Source organism: Alligator mississippiensis, chromosome 6 (genome assembly GCF_030867095.1).
Source record: "Alligator mississippiensis isolate rAllMis1 chromosome 6, rAllMis1, whole genome shotgun sequence".
Taxonomy (NCBI): Eukaryota; Metazoa; Chordata; order Crocodylia; family Alligatoridae; genus Alligator; species Alligator mississippiensis.
This window is the reverse complement of record NC_081829.1, coordinates 42,311,209-42,335,630: the sequence shown is the minus strand read 5'-3', so window position 1 is coordinate 42,335,630 and position 24,422 is coordinate 42,311,209. Positions and strand designations below refer to the sequence as shown.

The following is a 24,422-nucleotide window of genomic DNA, read 5'->3' as shown; positions in this document are numbered from 1 at the left end:
AGGAATCATGAAACTGGAGGAGGAGCAATCTCCTGTGATCGCAGGCAGATTGGGGGCCCGCACCCTTGGAGCTGTCTGGCAGAGCCCTCCTGGAGGTGCGGGCGGGAGGCTGCTGCTGCCTCCTGGGACCGGCTCTGGGAGCTGAGTCTGGTGGAGGGAGGCAGCGTACAGCCCCGGCGCTGCGCTCCGCTTCCCCCACCAGGCTCAGTTCCATGGGGCTGGGAGCCGCTGGGCGCTGAGCCCGAAGGAGAGAGGTGGGGCACGGCCCCAGTGCTGCGCGCTGCCTCCCCGCACCAGGCAGCAAGCCGCTAGGTGCCGAGCCCAGTGTGGGGAGGTGGAGCGCAGCCCCGGCACTGCGCGCCACCTCCCTCCACCCGGCTCGGTGACTTGCTGCCCGGTGGAGAGAGGTGGAGCACAGCACCAGGGCTGGACTCCAGCTCGCTCCACCATGCTCAGCACCCAGCGGCTTGCTGCTCAGTGGAGGGAGGCGGCACAGTGCCGGCTCTGCCTTCCTCCCGCCACCAGGCTGGGCGCCATGGGGCTGATGGACCCTATCAGAGTGCCGCCCGGCATCGGAAGGCAGGCAGATCCTGCACTGCGCTCCCATTGGGTCCACCAGCTCCACGGAGCATAGCCCGCTGGCGAAAAGTAGGGAGAGCCAGGGCTGCGCTCCCCGCCGGGCTGAGCCACACGGAGCTGCTGAGCTGCACGGAGCACAGCCCTGGTTCTCCCTCCCCTGCTTCCCACAACCTGGCTGCTGCTTCAAAACTCGAAACGTTTCAAAACTTTCAAAACATTTCAACTGGCCTTGTTTCATTTCAAGGTTGTTTAGAAGCCCTTTGTTTCATTTCACTTTTCGAAATGAGTTGAAAGAGTGTTGAAAAGAAATAGAGCAGCACAGATTTTCACCCTGGAGGGAGGGGGGCAGGGAATGCAGCAGAGGATAAACTCCCTGCATCTGCCCCAGACTAGGTTCAGGGGAACGGCAGGGTTGGGGGGGGCAGGGGGGAGAACCAAACTTAGGGGTTACATGGACAACCCGGGGTGATGTGGCCAGGGGTGACCCATGCACACAGACATGTGTGAGTACTCTGTGCTCACAGCAGCACTTTCCCCTTGCCCTGCGCTGCCCAGGGCAGATCCCTACCCCAGGCAGGAGGAGCAGAAGCTGATCTGCCAACCATGTTCAGCTACTTGTCAGAAGCCAGACTCCACAGTGCAGATGGCAGCAGCAGCAGTGCTGTTCCACATCCCTGTCTGCCTCTGCCAGCAGTAAGGGGGCCATCCATGATGATTTGGGGGACTATAAATGCACCTTGCTGTACCACCTGGTTAAAACAAGCTCATATCTTATGCTATTCTATGTTATGTAGACTGGCATCCTTTATTTACAGAGCCTTTTTAGACTGAAGTCACCACTGCTGACTTGGCAGGGGAACACCAAGGGGCACCAAAACACAAGTTCACCCAGGGCACCACTTTCCCTAAGGCTGCAAGGGAGGGGGGGTGGGAAAGCAGCCTCCTCCACTGCTCCTGATCTCTAGAAGGGCAGGAGGGAGGAACTAGGTAACTATAGGCCAATCAGCCTAACTTCCATCCTAGGGAAAATTATAGACTCCTTGATGAACTTTTCTATCTGCAATAAGCTTGTAGAAGGTAAGATTCTGAATGACAGCCAGCATGATTTCAGCACAGGCAGGTCTTTGCCTTACCAACCTCATCTCCTTCTGTGACCGGGTTATTTGCAACCTGGACATGAGGTCGCAGGTTGACATTGTATTCTTTGGCTTCCAAAAGGCCGTTGATCTAGTATCCCATGATGTCCTCGTGAGAAAATTGGAGGATTGTAGGCTTAAATCCAAGACAGTCAGGTGGGTGAGAAACTAGCTGCAGGATAGAACCCATAGTCCTAGTGAATGGATCTGTATCATCCTGGTGAGAAGTGAGCAGCAGTGTCCCAGAGGGGTCAGTGCTCGGTCCAGTACTTTTCAACATCTTTATTAATGATTTGGGTGTGGCAGTGAAGAGCTCACTGGCCAAGTTTGCAGATGACACCAAGTTATGGGGGAGCGTGGTCACACTTGAAGATAGGCTACAGCTACAGGTAGACCTAGCTGTCTACAGATACAGGTAGACAGGCTAGCAAGTTGGGCAAATTGGAATCTGATAAAGTTCAACATCAAGAACTGTAAAGTGCTCCACTTTGGGAAGAGCAACCCCCAACACGCCTACAGGCTTGGCGGCACCAAACTGACTAGCACCATGAATGAAAGGGACCTAGGGGTAATAATAGATGACAGTATGAAGCTGACAGTGCAATGCTGTAGCCAGTAGGGCAAATAATGCTCTGGCATGCATCAATTAACGCATCTCCAGCAAAACCAAGGAGGTGATTCTTCCGCTCTACTCAACACTGGTGAGAGCACAGCTGGAGTACTGCATTCAGTTCTGGGCACCACACTTGAACAAGGACATGGACAAGCTTGAGAGTCCAAAGAAGAGTCACCTGCATGATCAGTCTTACATAACAAGCCATACGAGGAAAGGCTGAGGGATCTGAGACTCTTCAGCATGAAGTAAAGAAGGTTGAGGGGGGACCTGGTAGCAGCTTACCACTACACAAGGGGTAGCGGTGGTTGTTGACTGGCCACTGGAGGGGCAAGAGCCCCTCTCTAACTCAGGAGGCATCAGTTGCCCATGACTAGGGGAGTAAATCAAAGGTTTGGTGAGCAACTGTTCACCAGGACACCTGAGGGGAAAACTAGGAGTAATGGTCACAAACTCCTTGAAGACCGATTTAGGTTCAACAGTAGGAAAAACTTCTTTACAGTCAGGGTGTCCAGACCGTGGAATAGGCTCCCTCCAGAAGCAGTGCAATCACCTACCCTGGATCTCTTCAAGAGAAGACTGAACAGTCACCTTGCTGAGGTCACCTGACCCCCAATTATCTTTCCTGCTTGGTGCAGAGGGTTGGACCTGATGATCTTCTGAGGTTCCTTCCGGCCTTACAATCTATGAATCTACAAGTGCAGCAGAGGGAACATGGGGGTGAAGTCTCCAGCCTCTAACACCAGGGGCGGGCAATTATTTTCGGTGGAGGGCCATTTAATGAGTTCTCATGAGCTGTCGAGGGCTGCATGGGTAGCCCCACCCCTTGACAGTTGCCCTGCCTCCTGGTTGCCATCTTGGGACCAGAAGTCCCACCCCTAACCCCTGCCACAGGAAGTCCCTTCTCTTGCCCCCCAAAAATACTCCTTTTGGGAAGAAGGTTTGCCTTCTTAGAATCAGAAAAAAACCCAAATCATAGACTAAAAGTCAAACACTGACTATAACATTTTAATTTTATTACAAAAAAAAATTTGTCATGATTTGTGTTTGTATAGTGTATAGGAAATTGCATATTTACTCAAAAATAAATTCTTAGTCTTGTATATTATGGGTGGAGGGTGTATGGTGGTGTGTGTGCAGGGGGTATGTGTGTGGGGGTGTGTATGGCAGGGTGTGGGGTGTGTGTGGGGGGTTTGAGAGGGGGTGTGGGTGTGCCTGTGCTCCCCCAATGGTGCAGCAGCAGGCGGGGTGCTTAGGGCACAGGTGCCTGGCAGGGTACACCTCCAGCCAGCACTGCACATCTCAGCAAGGGATGCAGCCTCCACCAGGCTGCCTGTATTTCCGGTGCTCCCCACCACTCATGCACCCAACAGGCATGGGAGGGAAACCCCAGCACTGGAGCCAGCTGCCTTCCCTGCTGGGGCTGTATGGTAGGGGAGAGAAGCCCCAGACACCTTCCACTGGGAGGCAGGGAAGGCAGCCAGTTCCAGTGCCTGGGCCTTCCCTCCCATGCCCAGCAAGTACAGGGGCTGCACGTGAGTGGCAGAGAATAGAGCTGTGCCCCTTGCTGCGATATGCAGCACTGGCCAGTGGCACCCCACTGGGAACCTGCACCCTGAGGGCATTGCCTGTTGCTGCTTCCACCGCCTGCCGGGGCTGTGCACCATGAGGGGAGTTGGGGGCGGGGAATCCCCACACACCCCACCCTCCCTCAGATCCACGATGCCCACCCAAACTCAGCACTGCCGCTGCCCCCTGGGCGCAGGCTCTATGCTGCCACCAGCCCTACGCTTCCATTCAGCTGCAGCCCCACCCCCACTGCTTCCCTACCTGCTGCTTGGAGCCAGCAAGAGACCAGGGAAGTGGAGCAGGTCCCCAGGGGCTGCAGCTGTGGGTATGTTTGTGGGTGCCTCGCTCCCACCCTCATGGGTGAAAGGGCTGGGTGGGGCACAATTTGTTGGTGGGCACCAGGGGCTGGAAGAAAGTGCTTGGCAGCCAGATCCAGCCCGTGGGCCGCATTTTGCCCACCCCTGCTCTACACTAAGTGGGGCATTGCCTGGCACAAACAGCAACAGTTACTCCTTTTCCCTCCAAGGACCAGTCCAAGAGACAAAGTAGGCAGCAAGGCACAGCCCCTCACAGCTCCTTCCCCAAGGAAGGGGAGGGGAGGGAGCAGTGCAGCAAACCCTTGCCTGTTTCTCATTCCAGGGAATCCAGTATGAGAAGCAGGCAGGGGGCTTATGGCCATTGCTCCCTACACTCAGCTCCCAGGGTAGGAAGCCAAGGGGCTGAAGCAGTGAGGCTGCCCACTACACCCATCTGGGACTCTAGTGTGAGCAGACTGGGGGCTGTACTGCTCTTTGCTGCTCAGCTTGCAGTGCTTGGAGGAAGCAGCATGGTAAAGTTTCTTACACCAGAAACTTTGGTGGGGGGGAGGGGGGAGCAGCTGGGAACTGTTCTTCCCTCGCCTCTTGGCTATGGGATGGGGAGAAGCTGTCTCCAGCCTTCAAGATCAGGGTAGCCCCAGTCTCCGAAAGGCATGGGAGCCCTTCCCCTGGCTCCACTTGTTCTGGTTCCCAAGGGTAAGCCAGAGGGGTAGGTGTGCAGACATTCAATTTTCCAGGAGCAACCTGACCCTAGTTATTCCAGGGTTATTTTTCTCTCTGAGCAGCCATTTTTACTGCCAGGGAAAAAGCTTGAATGTCTGCAACCTTTTGTTTTCTACCAAGAGAACAGAGATTCTCCCAGTAGAAACTGAACATCTGTACATAGCCTAAGTAACACCAATGAAGCCTGACAGCCTTCGAGAAGTTTACTACTGAATACACATAAAGGAGACAACAGATACAACTGTTAATAGCTTCCTACCAAGGGAATAGTTGGGACAATTAGCTGGGGAAATATATCTTGTTGGGGATGGCGGGGAAGGAGAGACATTCTACTCTCAAACATTTCAGCATACTGTAACCACCACTGAATACCACTGTCAAACTTTTGGGGCACAGAGAAGTATTTACAAATGGGGTTTGTCAGTCATTACATCCAACAGACATTTCAAAGCACAACCATTATTCTTATTTCATTATACTGAAGTTTACAGGGGAAAAGACCACTTCAGAATTACATCCCATATTCTCTTCCTTTGGTGAGCCACAGTAGCATTTCAAGTGCAAACTTGGTTGTTAAATTCAGCTATCTACAAAAAAAGTTCCATTTAAAAAGCCAGAAAATGTTCAATTAAAAATGCAACTTGGTTAGAGCAAAGGCAGATAATTGTTCTCTGCTAAGCATTACAGCAATACTGATATGTAATTCCTTCCTGTCCCAGGAGACAACATTCATTGGTAGTGTGCTGTTGGTGCCAGGGTCTATGTTGAAACATCAAACATGAAGGAAGGCTCCAGCACAATAGATGACTGCTCCTTAGGGCTAACAGATGTGAGACACCTTCAGGACTAGCTCAGTACCACTGCAGTCTCCCTCTCACCAGTCTTTGATGCCGTGTAAGACTGAAGGTTTGTCCTTGATGCCTTTCTGTGCCTTTTTTCCTTCTTGGCTCCTCTCCCAGAATTCAAAAAAGCTTTCTGGTACTTTGGTTAAGGGGTGATTTTAAAGCTAACAGCACAGATGGTTCTGGCACCTTCACTTGTACCACTATTGATGCACACAGTGCCAGGCCAATATTCTGGGCAGCTTCTCTGCTGAGATTGTTGGCAATGCTTACCTCCTCAATGGCATACTGGACAGCACAGGCATACCAAGCATCTGATTGGCCTGTAGGATTCCACCAGCAGAGCAAGTGCTTCTTGTGCCCATCTTGGAATCAGAAGGCAGGCAAACAGGTCTTAGAGCCTAGAGATTTTAAGTCCACAACTTTGAAACCTAAGCAGAAGACCCTTTTATCAAGGTAGAGAAGGCCGTAAGGGAAAGCCATAAAAGTCTGATCCAGATGTTAAGGCAGTCCCAGACTGAATTTTGTGAACAGAAGGTTGTTTTTGAATATTCTCTTGAAAGTCTGAGTTTCAAGTTCATAAATTCTATGTATTACTGGGTCTTGAGTTGAATACATTTTAGGTAGCAAAAGGGTGTGTCTACACAAGCGCTTTAATGTGCATTAGCCTATTTTAATACATTAAAGCATCATAAAAAAATGCTCTTTAGCTAATGAGCATTAAAATAGGCATTTGACTAGTACCTCACAATGGAGGGTGCCCGCACACAAGCAGGGAGGCTGCTCCAACATGCTGTAATTACAGTGCATTAGAGCAGACTTGATTAATCAAGTCTGCTGGAGCATGGCGAGTACTGCACTCCAGCTCCCTCCTGTGTATCAGTGTCCCCATGCTTCAAAATGGTGGTGAAGGCATTTTATCTAAAGCTTTAGATAAAGTGCCCCCACCACCATTTTGAAGCATGGGGACACTGACACACACAAGATGCTTTAGGTGCTTTAATTCAAGCAGTTCTCAGAGCCACTCTGAAGTGCCCCCCCCAACCAGAGCATGTGTCTAAATGCTGTGAGGTACTATATTTAATGCGCATTACCTAAAATGCATTAATTGAATGTGTAGATACGGCCAAAGTTAATATAAAGTGGTGCTAATATAAAACAGTACTAAAATCAATACATTTATCCACATTTTCTACTGATACTAGACAGATTTCATAAAACTCCCCAGAGAACCACTTTGACCTCTCTGGTCTAAGACTGTAAAAATAAACTAAACTATTGCAAGAGTATAATAGGAAAAAAAGGACCATAGCCAGACTATAATAGGAAAAAAATTTGCAGCATTTTGGCTAACCTAGAGGTTCTCACAAACCCTCCCTTTAGTTTTCTTACTTACCAGAAAAATCCTACGGTAGTTTATCCATGCAGTAGCATGAGAAAGAATTAAGCTCCAATTTATTGGGATCAGATGTACAATCTAATCGGCATCTTCAAACCATAGAAATTCCAGTTTCAGTTTTCTATTAGTGAAATCAAACCTTTCATATTAAAAAGAGATGTAGTGTCAGGCTTTTAATGCACCTACAGCAGAAAGCTTAGAAAAGACCTGAGAACCATTACATTGCTTATTAAACATTTTTGTTAGTGGTGGCTTCAATTTTTTGCCATCAGAATACAATTTGAATGTAGCATTTTAATCTAGGCAGAGATACTGACATTTTCAATTTGGATAAGACCTCAAACCCTTTGCTGAAACCTTAAGGAGAAAATAGAAGAACTGTAAGAGATGAGACCAGGAAAATGACATCAACATCTATATAATAGTTTATATAATAATCTTGCTATTTTGCAAATTGTGGCTCAGTGTTCCGTAGACACAAGTTTTGGACTTGAAGTTTGTACTTCTGAGTCAAGATTGAATACAAGCAATTTCCTGAAGTATTTTTTCCTTCTTTTCTATTAATATCAGCCAGTGTTTATATTTAAATTTCATTCAATTAGATGCAGACTATAAACCAAAATAAATGGCACACTGGAAAGTAAATGGTACAAAATAGTTATTTTATCTGGTGTTTTCATCTCCTAAACCTCCTGGAAAAGCCAAATATGCATGACAACTTGGCAATGATCCACAAAATATAACAAAGAGCACCAACTATCTTTGTTAGCTAGCACAAGGCTACTTCCAGGGGAAGCAAGGTGCATGTTTTACAAGCCCATAGTTAGGCCTGAATCTGTCATGCAAAAAAGCAAGTCCGGATGCCCCTACTTTTGCACAAATTCCCTTCACCTTAATTCTGTTACTTTTACTGTACATCAATTAACAGCATTCAGATTTCTAACAGCTAAAAATGTGTTTTTTTAACAATGTTTGTTTGACTCCCCCCCCCCCCAAAAAAAAAAAATCACATTTCCTTACTGGCAGCCCTTAGACATTCTGCCAATACTATAGTGTTTGAACATTAAAAGACATAAAGGGCTGCTAAATCCACTGTCTGTAAGCAAATAATTAATGCAGTAGGATTACAGCACAACTCTATCACATATGCTGCCCATTTTGCAGGAGAAATATTCTTTTAATTAGTTAGGGGGAAAAGTTATCATGATCAGAAACTTAGGATATTTGAGATCTTTAGTCTTTCAAAACCTAATATTCTTCTGACAGCTTTCATAGTTCTCACTGATTCTTAACCAGGGGGACATAGCATACTGGGATGCTCTGAGATCCTGTCAAGGATGATGCAAGGTATCACATAACGTTAGCATCCCTAGGTATGCAAACAGAATTCACAAGATAAACCCAGAGATGTCATATAGGAACCCAGGTCTAAAACATTTTGCTGCATTGTGGTCTTTTGGAATCCTTTGCAACAGAATTGCTTTATTTTTCTGTTGTCAAACATGAGTGAAAATGAAGACCTGGCACTTCCCAAGGGGTTTCTTGGGTTTAAGAAGTCAAGAACCACTGCTATAGGCAAAGCACAGGTGGTGTTAAAGGAGCTAAAGCAATTAAATTAAAGATACTTCTGAAAGGGCAGAACGTTTGATCCTTCAACAAAAGGATGCTTCTTTAAGGTGATGTCCTACGTCAGAATTCATTGTAATACTGCTTTCATTGCAACTCATTACTGTTTGCTCTAATGGTACTTCTTTTCACCTATTTATTAGTATAAAAACAAATTTAAAAACCCATTTTAATTGTGCCCCTTTTTGAAAGGAACCAGTGCATCTTTTAAATTACATATTTGAAGAACATGCAGACATCATGTGGCAAAGTACCTTGGGATCCTATGGACTCAATCACCTGCCAATCATCTAATTATCCTTCCTATTAAGTACTTACTGGATCAGTTATCATGTCTGTCTTTGAAAGCAGTTCTTTGCTTCAATCTTTTCGCAACAACTTGCATGACTTTGGGAGGTATGGGTTTTATATGACCCTTTAGTTTCGATGTCTTCACGAATACAGAGACTTCATTCCCCACTTATCACTCCTGAAACCCCTTTATCAAGGACAAGTGGGTAGTGAGGTCACTACCTTTGTATCAGGACTAGCAAGAAGCGGGTGTCTGGTTGCCTACACCACATGTCTAAGAGGAGACTGGCAGCATTCTTTACACTGGGTTTCGGCCAAGAGGTATCCAGGGAGAAAGCGGAGGGAAGAAATTACAACGGCCTGTTTTTAAGGGGATTTGGCTAGCAGAAGAAATCCCCTTCCCATCTCTCCAGTTCAAAGGCCAGCTAAGGAGCCAGATTATGATCAAGAACTTGATATGGGCACAAGACAACTCTTGGTTTCCGCTATTTTTAAATGGATAGTGCAATTTGTCAGCATCCAGTATAGCCCCTGGTTGCAGCATAAGCAAGTCACTTATGCCCCCCATCTCCTTTAGCCATGACAAATCCACACAGGAAAAATCTGGAAAAATAATTCTGCTGAAGGGATAGACCTAACATTGTAGCAGTCTGGACAAGCTGAGTTTGACTATGTTTAGTGAGGGCATCATACAGAGAAGGGCATAAGCATTTGAGTCTAACACAGGAAGGGGGTCACATGAAAGGAGAAGAGAGTTGCACTCATTGCGCATCTTTTCCTCGCTGAAGCAATGAAGCCTGAAATTATACAATTTGGACTGATTACCCAGAGCAGCATTCTGCTCCTGTTCAGTTTCCTTCTTTTACTGATATTATAAAGTGGCAAAATCAACATTTTAGAGCTTTGTAGTAACAGTCCAATCTCCTGTTCAACTGAGTTACTTAAAATAACCCCTCATTAAATGAGTTTGGAAAAATATCACACATGTGTTTTTACATTAATCTTTTGATAAATCAGTGATTTATAAAGTATACCAGATTACTCTCTCATTATGTAAATCATGTATTTCAAAGTGTTCCCAACACTATTCTTAAAATCACCCATTTAATTTTACTCCTTATTTATGAAAGCCTCACGACTGTTTTACTAATCTGAAAAATTTTGAGGTTCTTTCAAGATCTACTGCTTTCATTACACAATTAAAAATAATGCAAATAAGCAGAAATATTTCTTTTACCAAATCTGTTAAGGAGTTTCTAGGAAAAAATCCATTTTAGTATATAAAGATATTGGCAACTTTTACAGTACTGTAACCAATGAAGAAATGCAGAAGCAATAATACATCTATTCATATCCCCTGGCAGTACAAAGACAAAATGCCACTACACTGGCATTAGTTAATACAGTGATAATGAAATAACACCATTTCTACATTCTCTGAAGTTTGACTTGCTGCACTTTACACCTGAGAATGACATCTCATTGTATTAATTAAACAAAAGCAGTATTAGATTCACTCTGAAGAAATTAGAATGTCATTCATTTTAATAGGGAAATACACTTTTGTTGATTTTAGTTCTCTACTCCTCCTAGAAGTTCATTAACTCCATGAAGATTCAGTGACAGCTGCTCCCATTACTCTCAGGTTTTAGTGTGTAGCCCCAACAGTGGAAACAACTTCAAGAGCTAGGGTAGCTCTTGAAGTTAGGTTAAATTCAACTTTGAGGATGAATGGGGTGGTGAACACCAGAACTGCTATCAAGAAGGTAAGTGTGATGTCTTCAAAATACTTCCAGTCCTTGACAGTTTGGACAAATGACTGTCTGGGACTATGAACTGACTGCTGGTATCTAGCATCTCAATGCAAAATTGAGCACTACCATGAGGTCTCATATCAACAATCATTCTTGACAATTTACCAGACATGGTCCTTTTCCTTTTGCAGAGTCCCATGGAGATAACAGGGTTTATTACATGTTAAAAGACAAGATATGTATTGAAAGTAGCAATTTTATTTGAGTTAAAATTATTTACAAAAACCCAAAGACATACTTCATGAAACTGGTACAAACTATTTTTCCTGCCGTTGGCTTTTGCTCCAAAGATCACAGCTGAGAAATACTGTATAAAATAAAAATAGGATTGGATTCAGAAAAGTACTCTACTGTTCTAGTTTCCAATTGAGAGTATTTACACAAATATTTACAATGGAAAAAAGTTACTTTAAAACTTTAATTTGCAAGTTGGCCTCAAGTACCCTTTAATGCAGAGTTATTTGAGGGTTTAACACACAAAAATGCACTGCAGTTCACAGGGTTTATTTCTCCCCCCACCCTCAAAAAAAATCTGCATTTGTCAGTGCTTGACAATTAGTTACTTTTAAAAAACTGTTAAACACTGAGGTAAATCAATTACCATTAAATTACCAGTGTAACAGAGAAATTTACTTATCCCTGCTTTTCTCCTCATTTTGTATGGACTTACTATCCCTTGTCACCCTCAACAAAAATGTCATTCTTTTTGAAATTCAACTATAAATGAAAAGCCATTACTCTAAAATCACAGGTGTAAATGGGAAAAATTAAATAAATTTATCTTGCCAGAGATAATTTACATATAGTTTCCCTCTCTCATATACTTACATTTATAGCCAAAGGACATACAAGCTTAAAATCTTTTCTAAGTTACACTGGTACACTAAGTTTTAGAAGGTGATGAGAGAAAATGTAAAAAAGTTATGACCAACATAGGAATTTTGCCGCTAATCAGTTACTTCCTTACAGAATTCCCAACAATCTGCATTATCAAAAATAGGAAGACATAGAAGGCAGCCACTGTATGTAAAAAATTTACAGCTGGCACTGATACAAAAAGCACGAGTTTGTAACTTTATACACGGAGATAACACAAGATCTAAAAGCAGGTTAGATTTCCTGTTATTTCCCCCTTATTATATATATAACTAATATTTTTATGGCTTCAAGTTTTACAAATTCAATGGAGTAACATGATGTAACTACCTATACCGGTATTTAAATGTTGATGAAGCAGATCAATAGCCTGCCAATATTCAAGACCAGTTTAATAAAAATAATTACCAATTTTGTTGGTCTGAATAATGAGTGCACAAAAAAGAAATGTTAAAAAAAAAAAAAAATCACACATTTTCTGGGATTTTTTTGTTCCATTAGTCTTCAAACACAATACTTTGCTGTGAACTAGACCTCAGACTGAACAAAATCTTAGCTATATCAGCAATTTAAGGCTTTGTGTTGTATGCATTTAACTTTGTCATACTACATAAAAATGAAATAGAAAGATTATGTCAGTTGGAAACATTAATCCCCATTGGTGTTTTAGCTTCTTTAAATACTTTCCCCCTAAAACATCCAATTTCTTTGTATTGAGCATTATAAAATATATCTTGAACGCTCCCCTGAAACAAATCGAAACAGCATTTGATAGTTTTTGCTTAGTATGAAGTGTAAACTACCCTGGGATTGAATATTGTATTACTCTGTCCTTTAACAGGGCACTTCTTACAGTTACTGCATTTTTTGATAATATACCCTCAAACAGTTTAATGCGTTTATGTTTTTTGCATGCATCTTGGAACTGTGATGTGTTATGGTCTATCAGTTTACAGTATATGGGCCATGACAGTTTTAGAACTGAAGTAGTTCAACCACCTAATTTCAATCAAACAGTATAAAAAATAAACTATCCAATCCTCACCTCTTTGGATTCCAACAAATTTTAAATATAGACAGTAGTTAAAATCACAAAGTATTTAAAAATTTATATTTTATGATTTTGGAATAATCTAGTAATAAAAAAGCAAGAGCAAATTAAACTCAAATAGGAGCGATGCTGCTGTCCAGAACTTCTTTATTAGAACATATGATACCTCAGTAGCTAAGCTGCCTTTGCACCTGGCTGGCATGAAACAGTGGCTCAACAGTAAACAGCAGTTGCACTATCAGCAGCATGTTTTTCCCCTTTAAACTTGTCATGAAGAAAGCAAGGAAAGAAAAAAAAAAAAAAGGAGGGTAAACCCTGCCAGAAATATTTAAAGACTGCACTGTATCATAAACAGCATGGATTTTCTCTTTTCTTCAGAAACTTTTCCCCTGATTTTTGATAGTTGCAGATTGATGTAGTAACTGTCTTTTAGAAAATGTTGGATGCATGGTTAAGAGACCAGGTAGCCTTAAAAATCTGAACACGAATGAGACAGATGAATGCTCATGGTGTATCTTCAAGGAGTTCTTTCATGACTTCTTTCTTTGTCTAAGGGTAGCTCCAGCATTACAGTGCCTGCAGCGGAAGTTAAGTATCTAGCAATGTTCCAAGTATTCAATCACCCTAGAGATAGATTTCTGGCCTGTTGTTCCAACAGCACACTGAAAAAGTAAAAGAAAATAAAAGAAAGAAAGAAAAATGCATTTATAAAACATTAAAAAAAATCTCTAAAACCTATGCTTATTTTAAAATGTACATTTTAGTAAGACAATAATAAAATTTACTTCAAAGCTGTGGCTTTGAAATATTTTCTATCGAGTAAGAACATTCAAAAGGAAACAAAGAGGAAAACAACTTTCCTTTCCATTTACTAGCAAAACTGAACTGACAAACAGACATTCTGTATTTAAAATGAAGAAAAATCACCCAATGCATTCCAAAAGACAAGCTCAAAACCAGAAATACTGTAAAGATTATCAGAATTCCTGTCACTATGTAAGCAGTGAAAAAGCAGTTAAATACAAAAAAAAGGTAATTGCATCTTTTAATCTTTAAGTATGTACTACTTACAGTAAGATTCATGAAACTGAGAAACTTTTTGAGCATTTCAGTCATTATTGAGAAGTCTCCTTCAGGTAAGTATTCCCTCACAGTAGTCACATTAATCTGAGGAAGTCAAACATTTGTATTAAATTAGGAAATATGCTTCAGGCCCTGCAATTAACAGCCCTACATGTGTGATGCACCAGGACATAAATACCATTATAGCCCTTCCTCAAGACTGTTCACTCCTACAATCTCAACACATTAAGTCTGTCATGATAAGTATGTCTGCCCCAAGTACCAATGGCAAAGTAGCCAAAACCTCTAGATAGAAGCTATAATTTTTCTATACACAGGATTATGACTTCAGATACTTCTCCCAGGACCTGAAAATAACAGAGCTAGAAGCAAACACTACAGCCCACTAAAAACACTAAGAATATCCTTTTTAATGGATACTTCCAGTCCTTCAGGCTTGTGAACTGTAGAATTTACCTATAAATCTGTTCCAGAAGTAATAAATGAATCGCAATAATGAGCTACAGAGCAGTGCTGTATAGACCATACCTAAATTCACTGTAAATCTTGAAAACGTAGAAAATAGCACGTATTTGTTAAAAAAATACCCACACAAAATCCCATACGTGCTTCATTTTTGAAGGCTCACCTTTCAGAATACCACATGAAGTGCTATAATTTATATTGAGAGATCTGAATTACTAAATTTAACGTCATTTTTGCAGAACTTCTCAGCCTGACAATTAGCTTTGAATAATGTGCCAGATTTATAGATGTCCATTCTAATCACTGACAAAAATATAATCAATTAGGTTATGATGTAAGAAATTCTAATATTTATCTCATATTGAAACTAATAAAAGATAAGTTTACAAATGTAACCAGCCTTGCCAATCTTTCTTCTAACTTTCCAGAATATATTCACCAATGGGCAGAGTCTAATCCAACAGAACACACACATGCCCCTACCTCAAATTTTATTTTTGCTGAATGTGTTCATAAAATATTTAGAATAGAATACTGAATGCAGTCTAGTACTGAACTATACTTATTAACAAGCTCCCTTCCTCCAATGTAGTAAACCTAAACTCAACAAAAAACTTTTCATGGCTGCAAGATGCTACTTCAATTAACATTTTACAACTGTTTTAAGAATGAGCCGTTGACTTGCGCCCTTACTGGACTCTCCTGGCAGAGGCAGCCTAGAAGCAATGCTGTGTATGAGGCCACAATGCAGTCTTCCATGTGCTTCCCAGCATGCTGAAGAGCTGCAAAAGTAAATGAAATTGCTTACACAGCATGTTTTACACAGCAAATTTTTCTTCCTTAAAATGTACCATTCATTCAAGGTCACTGCTCATTATTTTTAACATAATTTAGGTGTCTCAGACATACAACCTGTGGGGCTTCTTAGTGACAGTGTTAATCCCCACAGCTTTTGGAGCTGCTGTTTCAGTTAACTGGAAAGCCAATTAGCGCTGCTTACCACCTTTTCCCCACATACCCACCACTGAAATCTAGGTTTTAAATTACCCCTGGCAACTAAGATTGGCAGCTGGGGAAAAAGAGAAAGGTGATTTGTCCATAGGAAGCCCCACAGTCTGTATCTGGCCTTTTGGGCCAAACAAATTTGACACCCCTCTTACAAAAATACATTAAAAAAATATATATATTTGAACTATAAAGGAAAAAGGAAAAAAGGGACGGAGGAAGCATGGAAGGTGGAATGCAAAAGAATATACACAGTAGAACCAGAAAGACGAGACAGACTAGCTATCTAAGTGAGAGGTACTGGTGGCTCTAAAGATGCTCATTCTCCAGAGACTTAAAATATACGGTACCAACTGGCCTTAAAGACACAAGAGTTCCTAGTGACAACTTTTTTTATCATCTGAAACACTCCCACATGCCCATCTTTGCTGCATCTGGTGGATGGAGATGGGCTGAGGGTAAAACTGAGTGCTCAGCTTACAACACAGGAAAATAATGCAGTCAGGAAAGGAAAACATTATGAAGACCACAGGGGAATACTGTGGGAAGAAAAAGAGAACAGAAAAGAAAAAGAAATTTGAGAGATCGGAGACAGGGTGTAAAAAAAAAAAATCATGGGACTTAAGCAAGAGGCAACAGGTGGACAGAGATTGAAGAGGACAGAAGAGAGAACAAAATTAAGTGAGAAAGACAGAGGAAGTCAGTGGAAAGTAAGGCAGAATTAAGTCAAAAACAGAAATAGGAAGCCAACATATTTGCTTGGACATTTGTACAATCAACCACAGGGCTAGCCATTTACTTGTTTCCTGAACAGCATGCCAATAAAAAGTTTGGGGAAGGAAAAAAAAACTGATGTCAGGAACCAGAAAAATGAGAGAAATAAGGCTTCCTCCACAAATACCCCAGAACAAATTATTTTTGCTCTCACTTAAAAAAAAAAATCACTTTTGGGGGGACACCAAGCTAAGGCAATTTCAGGCCACAAGGTTAGAACATAAACTATTTTGTAGTCACAATACTGTTTCCCCTTCCCCAAGCCACCCAAATGAACTGGTATACCTTTATTAAGATCAAGTTCCTCATCATCCTCCTCTTTCTTATTCTTCTCTTCATTATCTGCCTTTTCTGTGGAGACCCACTGTATCTCCCCACTTGTCTCTTGCCATTCTCCACTCTTATCATGCTGAGCAGCAGGAGCCTCTTTAATCAACTCATCTGTCTGGCTCTCAGCCAGCTGTGCTGCTCGCTCACGCTCAAGAAATAGCTAATTGGAAAATTTCAAAAGGTATTTTAGCTATATAAGCAAAGCTTTAAACATGATAAATTAACATTTAAAAAACAACAGGTTTGTATTTCAGGGTGTGACATCACCCTTCTCTTAAAAATAAATACATAGTCACAGTGGTATACAGCAGAGTGGAGAGCAAAGCTAGCCCAAGTTACCCCTTCAAAATGGTTAAAGAGAAAAAGAAGAAGAAAATGATAACAAAAACTAACACTGGCTTCTATTTCACAAAATGCTTTTTAGGCATGTAGCACCTCAAACCTATTTTGTACTTACACTACTCAAGAAAAGGAATGTGTTAGTCACAGATTGACTTTTACCTCTCTCCCTCCCAACCCACATCTGGCCTTTTTATTGTACCTCTACCCTTTGCTCCCACCCAATTCCTCTTAAGAATTTATTTTCTTGCCATTTTTGTCCCCCCCCCGCCAAACAGAACTGAATAAACGCTGCAATCAAAACATTCTTTACAGTAATACTGCATGATTGACAAGCTGATTGCTCACAGTCCACTTCTGAAATTAACTTCTAGACCACGTTAAAGTTTTGACAGATCTTAAAAACAAAAATAAAAGTTATAGCACTATTCTGTGAGTAGTTTGTTTCTTTTAACCATGACTGATATCTATTTTAGATTAAAAAAGCCAATTCATGTGAAATAAACCACTCAAATCAATGTACGAACAGCTACAAACAGAATCGTTTGAAAAAAGGAAAAGTTTTGCATTTAAATCCATACATCTATTTTAGCTACAGAATGGATACTACAAACCCAAATCAAAAAGTGAGACTAGTTCACAACGAAGTAATTCTTCATGGATTTTATTTAGTCAATACAGTATTTAACAGTCATTTTCACGCTGACACACAATTCATACTTCGTAACTGTTTTAGAATATTCTAAACAGTTTATGGAAATAAGGTCGAAAAAACTAAATGCAGTTTCTGATATTTTTCAAGAATTACAACTGGCTTATGGAAAACCAGAAATAAACTGGAAGCAAACAAACAAGCCTTACTGGGGATGACCGCAGCCTTTGGACATCACCTATAATGGCTCTACTGTCCTTTACAAGGAAAATTGTTTCTGTGCAGGAGGGCATTAAAGAAATAAAAGTTGTGCAATTGGGTAACTAAGTGAAAGTAGGGCAAAACACTGTCCTGCTCAGCATTTTTAATATTACAGAAAACCTCCTTGAGAAAACAACAGTATCTACATAAACAAGTCACGCTTTGCAAGATCCATAGTCAACTGTTTTAGATATTACAGAAGTATTTTGGCTCAAATTTCTATTTACCTGTACTAAAGCCTGAACAGCATCAATCTGCCTGGTTATCTTTAGGCTATCATCATCTCCTTCCCCCAAACAGAATGAATCAAAAGAACATGATGTTTCCATATTGACAAGACAGTGTCTGTTGCGAGCACTATATTCTACTAGATTGATCAGCAGACCCAAGCCCTGAAAAGAACAAAATCAAGGGATGTTACACAAACAAACAGACTTCTTAATGAAAATAGTTATCAGGTGGACACACACAAATTTTGTACTTCAACTTTTCAGTGCTCACTAAGTTACGTACCTTTCCTTGTTAAACAGTTCAATATACATACAGTATCTGGCCAGAATTTGGAAACAAGCTGAATGTGAGGCTCCTAAATCCAGACACATTTACAAGTTACCATGTTTTCAAGTTATGGCCACAAAACTCTCAGACATTTTGAACATCCAGAATCTTATTAATATTGTTTAAGAACTGAATTTTTGGCTTGCATTTTCAAACATTTGGTTTATGTATCATCTTTTCTCACTTTGATCATGTAGATTCACCCAAGACATAAAAGGTAGGGCAGGGTGAACTCTTAGAGACAAACTCATTCAGAAAGGCATCAACTTTTCTAACTGCCTACTTCATCAGATCCACAGCATCTGAAAGAAGGCTCCTGCATATGAAAACCTATGCCTTTCTGAATGAGTTAATCTCTAAGGAGCCACTCTGCCCTCCCTTCTGCCCGACTTGAGACTAACACAGCCAACTACCTCTAAGACCCCCCAAAAAAGAAAAAACATAGGAAAGGCTGAGTAAAAGAACTTTATAATAAAGGAAAAGGAAATAGTCTTTATATTAATTCAAAAGAAGCCTCTTTTAATATTTGTCAAAGAAACATGATCTTACCAGCACCCGGATATCAAATCTCTGTTCTTGAGGTAGGAACTTTGGAACCTGAAGCACACAATTCATAGCTGTGCCTATCAGACCATCTTGTTCACCTGTTTTTGTGCTACCCCACTCTGTAAACAAAAGGGGTTAAGTTGCTCAAGCTTTTATATAAATATACTTTTCTAAAAAAAATACTAAGCAATAATTACCAAAACACTGGATCTGTTTTTAAAAATCCAAGAAGGGTTTTTGTGCAAGCTCTTTCTGTAAGGCCCCCTCTACAACTTACAGGTATTACACAAGTAACTGGTTATTGCACAATTACCTTAAGACCACCTACATGTGCAAAGTACTTACCACACAATAAAAAGTTCTAACCAGCTATAAAATTGGACCTTGAAAATGTGTGCTAACTTTATAGCTGGTTGCCACTGAGCTTTAATTTGCAGGTGTAGTAGGGTCTTCCCCTGCGGCTAGGAGCCTCATCAACTGACAAAACTCCCCGCCATGGTATTAGCTATCCCGGCTGGTATTAGCTGCCGTGATCCGTAGGGTTCAGGGGTGTATGAAACTGCCAGACCTGGGGAATCGCAGCAGCTGTATTCTCTGAGGCCAGTAGTTTCACACCGAGCCTGGGAGACTGCAACTGGGATCCCTTCAAACGAGCTGCAGGAGCTTGCTTCTTGCTGGCGTATGAGCCCAGGATCAGGTGCCCCTGCACCAGCAATAAAACATGTTGGGATCTAATGAGCATCTCAAAATCATGCCCAACTGTGCGGATTGCTTATTAGATCCCATCGTGCCTTTATCTGCACATGTAGAGGGGGCCTAAGACTTGATGTTTCCCATTGTCCATACTATTCTGGAAAATAATTACTGGTTACTGACATTCTAACATCTATCATATGACTACACTACTATGCAATTTAGGGGGACAAATTTAAATGACAGGAAACAGGCTTATGTTAGTACCTCTTACCATTATCATTTGTTAAGTTCAGCAAAACACCAATGATCGCTCTCATACAGTCTTCCACTGCTTTACCCACATGGTTAGTTACATTCAGGTGAGGCAGAGGCTTATTGTCTGGTAAACAGATACTATCTTCAGCACGGTTATATCGCTGGATCAATTCCTCACAATGCTGCAATGCTCTGAACACAGAAAATGCAAACAAACCCAGGTCACCCAGTAATACATAATGTCAGGAAATTATACCCTTATATTATCCCTCTATGATGAGAGCTGTGCACATGTAAAGCCTACTCAAAATGTGATCAATACCTTTGGAATATTCTACAACTGATTTGGTGTTTACCTGTGAGGTACACCTGTATTTTGCAAAAATCAAATGAACACTAATTTTCAGCAGGATACCATGCTCTCCATCACAATCCCAAACATACTTGATTCTCCACTGTTTATCAGCATAACTCCAATGATTTCTGGGTTAGGCAGACAAAACTGGGGAACCAGGACCTATGTCACAGATACACAAACAGCTAAACATGACACAAGGCTGCTTTTTAGAGTACTTAAGCTATCTAATTTACCTACAATGCTTGAGATACCATTTCCAAATCAAGCTTCAATCAGCTTTTTACGGTAAAATTTTCAGTCTATTTTTACCCCTTGTGCACTGGTGAAGTGGTGCAAGAGAGATGCAATCTAGCACCAACTGATCATTGAAGAATTTCTCCAGATTCTTAACCAATTTAGGATAGTTCAGTAAACCTGAATGCTAAAGGTGGCCTGATATAGTGCAAAACTATGCAATTGTTAGACAGTAGAGGATTACAGCCAGCTCTCCTAAGTTAAAACAGCTATCAGGCTGCTCTAACATGTCAAGCCCATGGCAGCATAGCTAGTTCCTAACAGGGTCAACTCCTGCGTCAAGTTTCTCTTGGTGCCGGAGGAAATTTCTGTTCTCATGAAAGGAAATGGTAACTCTTGCAGGATATCTGGTATAAAATAATAAAAGGGGACACGAGTCTTCTTTTAACTATTTCCATATTACTCTTTTTCTCTTTGTTCTTTTCCCTGACCCACCTCCATCTATAAGCAATTGCTAATACGTCATCAACACTAGCTTTGTTACCAGACGTGAAAGCATAACGGGAAATTCTACAAAAAAATTCAGGCAAAGTATTGTGCAAGTATGGCGCTTGTTTCCTTTTCTGCCATACCACATACAGTAACATGCCTATTATATTCAGCATATTTACTAGACCTTACTTAGCTGATGAAACTATGAGTTGTGAGTCTTTGTAGGCGATCAAGTAGCTTTGATTCTCTGGATTATGTACAGTTACCTAAGGAAGGGAATAAAATCCATTACAAATTTAAATTTTGTTGGAAAGGGGAAAAGGAAAAAGAAAACATTTCTTCTTCATTCACTACTTATTTCCTGATCAGCATTTACCAAATTGAAAAACAAACAAACAAACAAAAAAAAATCAAATGAACAACTGGTAAGACTGAAACAGGCCATTTTAAACTTCATTCTACAATCTATACTTCTATATTTTTAACAGTAATACCCTCATACTCATTTGAATCGTACCTGACCCCCAAAAAATGCCAATATAGATTAAATCCTACAGAATCCATCTTGCATTCAAGATCAGTTTGAACAGGTAAACCTTCCTTTGATATTACAGAGAAACTGCTTACCATAATGGAACAAAACCCCCCCCGAATCATCATTTTTGATGACACTGATCTTAGCGTTTTAAGGTGAGACTGTGCTAATGTTTATATAATGCTATTATTTCCTGTGTTATTTTCTAGTCCTCCTTCATAACGGTTAAGGCAAACTACTGTTCTGGGAGCTGAGTCACTTAACAGTCCATAACGAAGCCTCTTTCTTCTGAGAGGCTGCAATATTTTCAGAATCTATTACACATGCACAGCATGAATCCTGTTTTGTTTGCATGATCTTGCACTTGTCATTATTTGTAATCACATTATATTCATGTTCCTAATGATCGTCTGTATTTTTAAACTAAGCAAAGTTGTTTCATCTTACCTCACAATATTCTGTCCCCTCCCTATTAAACAAATAAATATTTGGCCTAATAAGGATCCTAAAGGTATTAACAGCATCTTCTGTATAGTGTTCTCTTTATTTTTTAACATATATATTTTTGCTCAGAAAAACAAGTTAGAGATGCTTGTTCTTTCTGGTCTCATTCAGGAATATGGCCCCATTATTAATCATGATTCACTGGCCTGCAATGAGGCATATGAGAGACTAAGACTAAACCTGAATCCATCATCCTGAAGCAAAGAACTATTGCTAAACTATCAGGTCATTTTTCTGTCTTATTTATGGTAGAAAAAACTCCCCTAAACAATATGAATGATGACAATGAGGAAATGAAGTCCAATGCATGTCTAGGACAAGTGAATTCAAACAGTGAAGAACTGGAAGATATGTACCATTTCCATAGGACCATTCAATTTTCAACACAACTGATGTATTTTTCCCCTATATTCAGCTGGAAATAGCACTGACTGTGTTATTCTTAACTAATTAAACAGCAGTTTAATAATTCTATTTTAGAAAAAAAGTCCAAATTATCACTTCAAAATAGAACAAATTGCAATTGCCAGAATGAGAACCACAAATACATACAATTACAACATATATACTTGAAAAAAAAAATCAAATCAAACTGAAAGTAATGTCCTTAAGGCAGCAATCTTTTCTAGGGCCAGAATGATCCAGTTCCTTCAGAGGGGGCCAGCACTAAGACCCAGCCATTGCTTTTCCCCAAGGTAGCATAGGGAAAGCAATTGTGTCTCAACCACCTCACTGCCAAAGCTCCATGTCCATGGGCCAGACTGAACAGTTCTGTGGGCTAGATCTGGCCCATGGGCCATAGGCTGTCAACCCCTGACTTAAGTAATAATTCTAGCTAGCTAATAACCTAAGTATCCAGAGGTGCAAGGTAAAGCCCTGCTCTGGACTCATGCCAAAGTCTGCCTCCAGTCACCCGTTATAAATGGGTACCTGGTTATTTAGATTGGTATGTCAAAAGCAGCTGGACAAGACTAGACACATCACTCCCTTGCACGTGCCAATGGATACAGAAGAAAATGCCATACCTTAACCACATTAGCTCAACAGGCTGTTGGGTTGGGATGGCCTTTGACTTGACTCCAAAGTATATTTTAACAACCCTTGAAGCAGCAAGACACTGACCACTGTTGTCACCCTGCTCTATCTGTGACAGGTTAGGGCGTCATGCCCGGTAACTGCGTTACGAGGCTGACTGCATAGTTTTAGTAATGGGTTAGACAAGGATTTGTATGGGGCAGTTTGGATAGGGCTGATGCTACCTCAGAGGTTGCACTAGATGACCTAAGGTCTTTTTCAGTTCTACTTTTCTAAGATTTGCAGAATTTCACGTCCTAAAATGCTTCAATTTATGGAATTATAATAAATGGGAAAGTGTCACATCTTATAAACATATTTAATTCCAAGTTCATAAAACTAAACATCACATAAAAATATAATTTATAATTGTAGAATATAAAAAGGCCCTTAATACTCAGACAGTTATTTCCAAGACAGTTTATTTGCTCATACTTACACTTTCTAAGACTCGTAAACATCTTTCTGCACCCCATAATGAAGCAACCAATTTCTCTTCATTTTCATCACTGCTTAAGTGATCCACACATTCTTTGACTAGATAATAAAAAGAAGTTGTGTTGTACTATCATTAGCATGCATTTTGAAAAGTCAATGTTTTTAGGAAGATAAACTCATCTATATAACAAAAAGCAATTTTCCCCAATACCATTTATGATATTTCACAAAGTTTACTTCATTAACAAGGATACTTCACAAACCAGTATTTCCAAAAGTGCTTTATTTCTCCTGGTATCATCTTTTTAAAATACATGTTATGATTGTGCTACCAGAGTAATACAAAACATCTGCCAAAGAAAACTTATGTGAATATAAACTCCTTCATATTGCTTTTAAGACTTGGGAAATATCTCATGTAGGTTTGGCATGAAAAGAGGAAAATGTATTTATTCTATTAACCAAGAAGAAATTCTGCTGCAAGATGATAAGCCACAGAATTGTAGAATATTCAGGATATTTTAGATGAGAGAACTAAATACCTAATATTGTATAAATCAAAAACTTTTTAAATGGAACCAAAGACAGAAGTAGGAAACCGGCATATTTGCATCTCTCCAAGTTTTCAGCTCTACTTGACTGCTTTAATGGTCATCTCTTATTCAGCTGTTAAGCTCTAGCCTTCTCTAACAAACTGGAATTGAGAGGAGCACAAATACTTATTTCCTCTTGAAGAGCTCACTTTCTTTGGGTTAAATGTAAAATCTTGATAAACACGTAAGCAGGAGTGAACACAGTACCTACCCTACACAGGGATACGATTGCTGTTTGTGAAATTAAAGGGCTCTACTGTCCAAACAGTTTATGGTGTAGTTATAACAGTCTCTGGAACAGAAATTTCCAGAACACCCAACTAGTATCCTACTAACACTGCTTAAGTAATATTAAACAGGTGCTATTTGTTCAGGGTTTAAGATCCAGCATGTT

At 40.7% G+C, this 24,422-nt stretch overlaps 1 protein-coding gene across 1 annotated transcript in view; it reads right to left on the bottom strand.

The window, feature by feature from the left end:
- Positions 1-11,087: 11,087 nt before the first annotated feature.
- Positions 11,088-24,422, bottom strand: part of WAPL (WAPL cohesin release factor) — a 136,440-nt gene continuing 123,105 nt past the window's right edge. The window contains exons 11-19 of the mRNA XM_059729830.1: positions 23,437-23,534; positions 21,074-21,150; positions 19,817-19,992; positions 18,853-18,968; positions 17,973-18,137; positions 16,449-16,653; positions 15,078-15,166; positions 13,908-14,003; positions 11,088-13,498 (exon numbers count right to left, since the gene is read on the bottom strand). Coding sequence (XP_059585813.1) covers positions 13,433-13,498; positions 13,908-14,003; positions 15,078-15,166; positions 16,449-16,653; positions 17,973-18,137; positions 18,853-18,968; positions 19,817-19,992; positions 21,074-21,150; positions 23,437-23,534 — 1,088 coding nt within the window. The 3' untranslated portion in view covers positions 11,088-13,432. The remainder of the gene's footprint in view (positions 13,499-13,907; positions 14,004-15,077; positions 15,167-16,448; positions 16,654-17,972; positions 18,138-18,852; positions 18,969-19,816; positions 19,993-21,073; positions 21,151-23,436; positions 23,535-24,422) is intronic.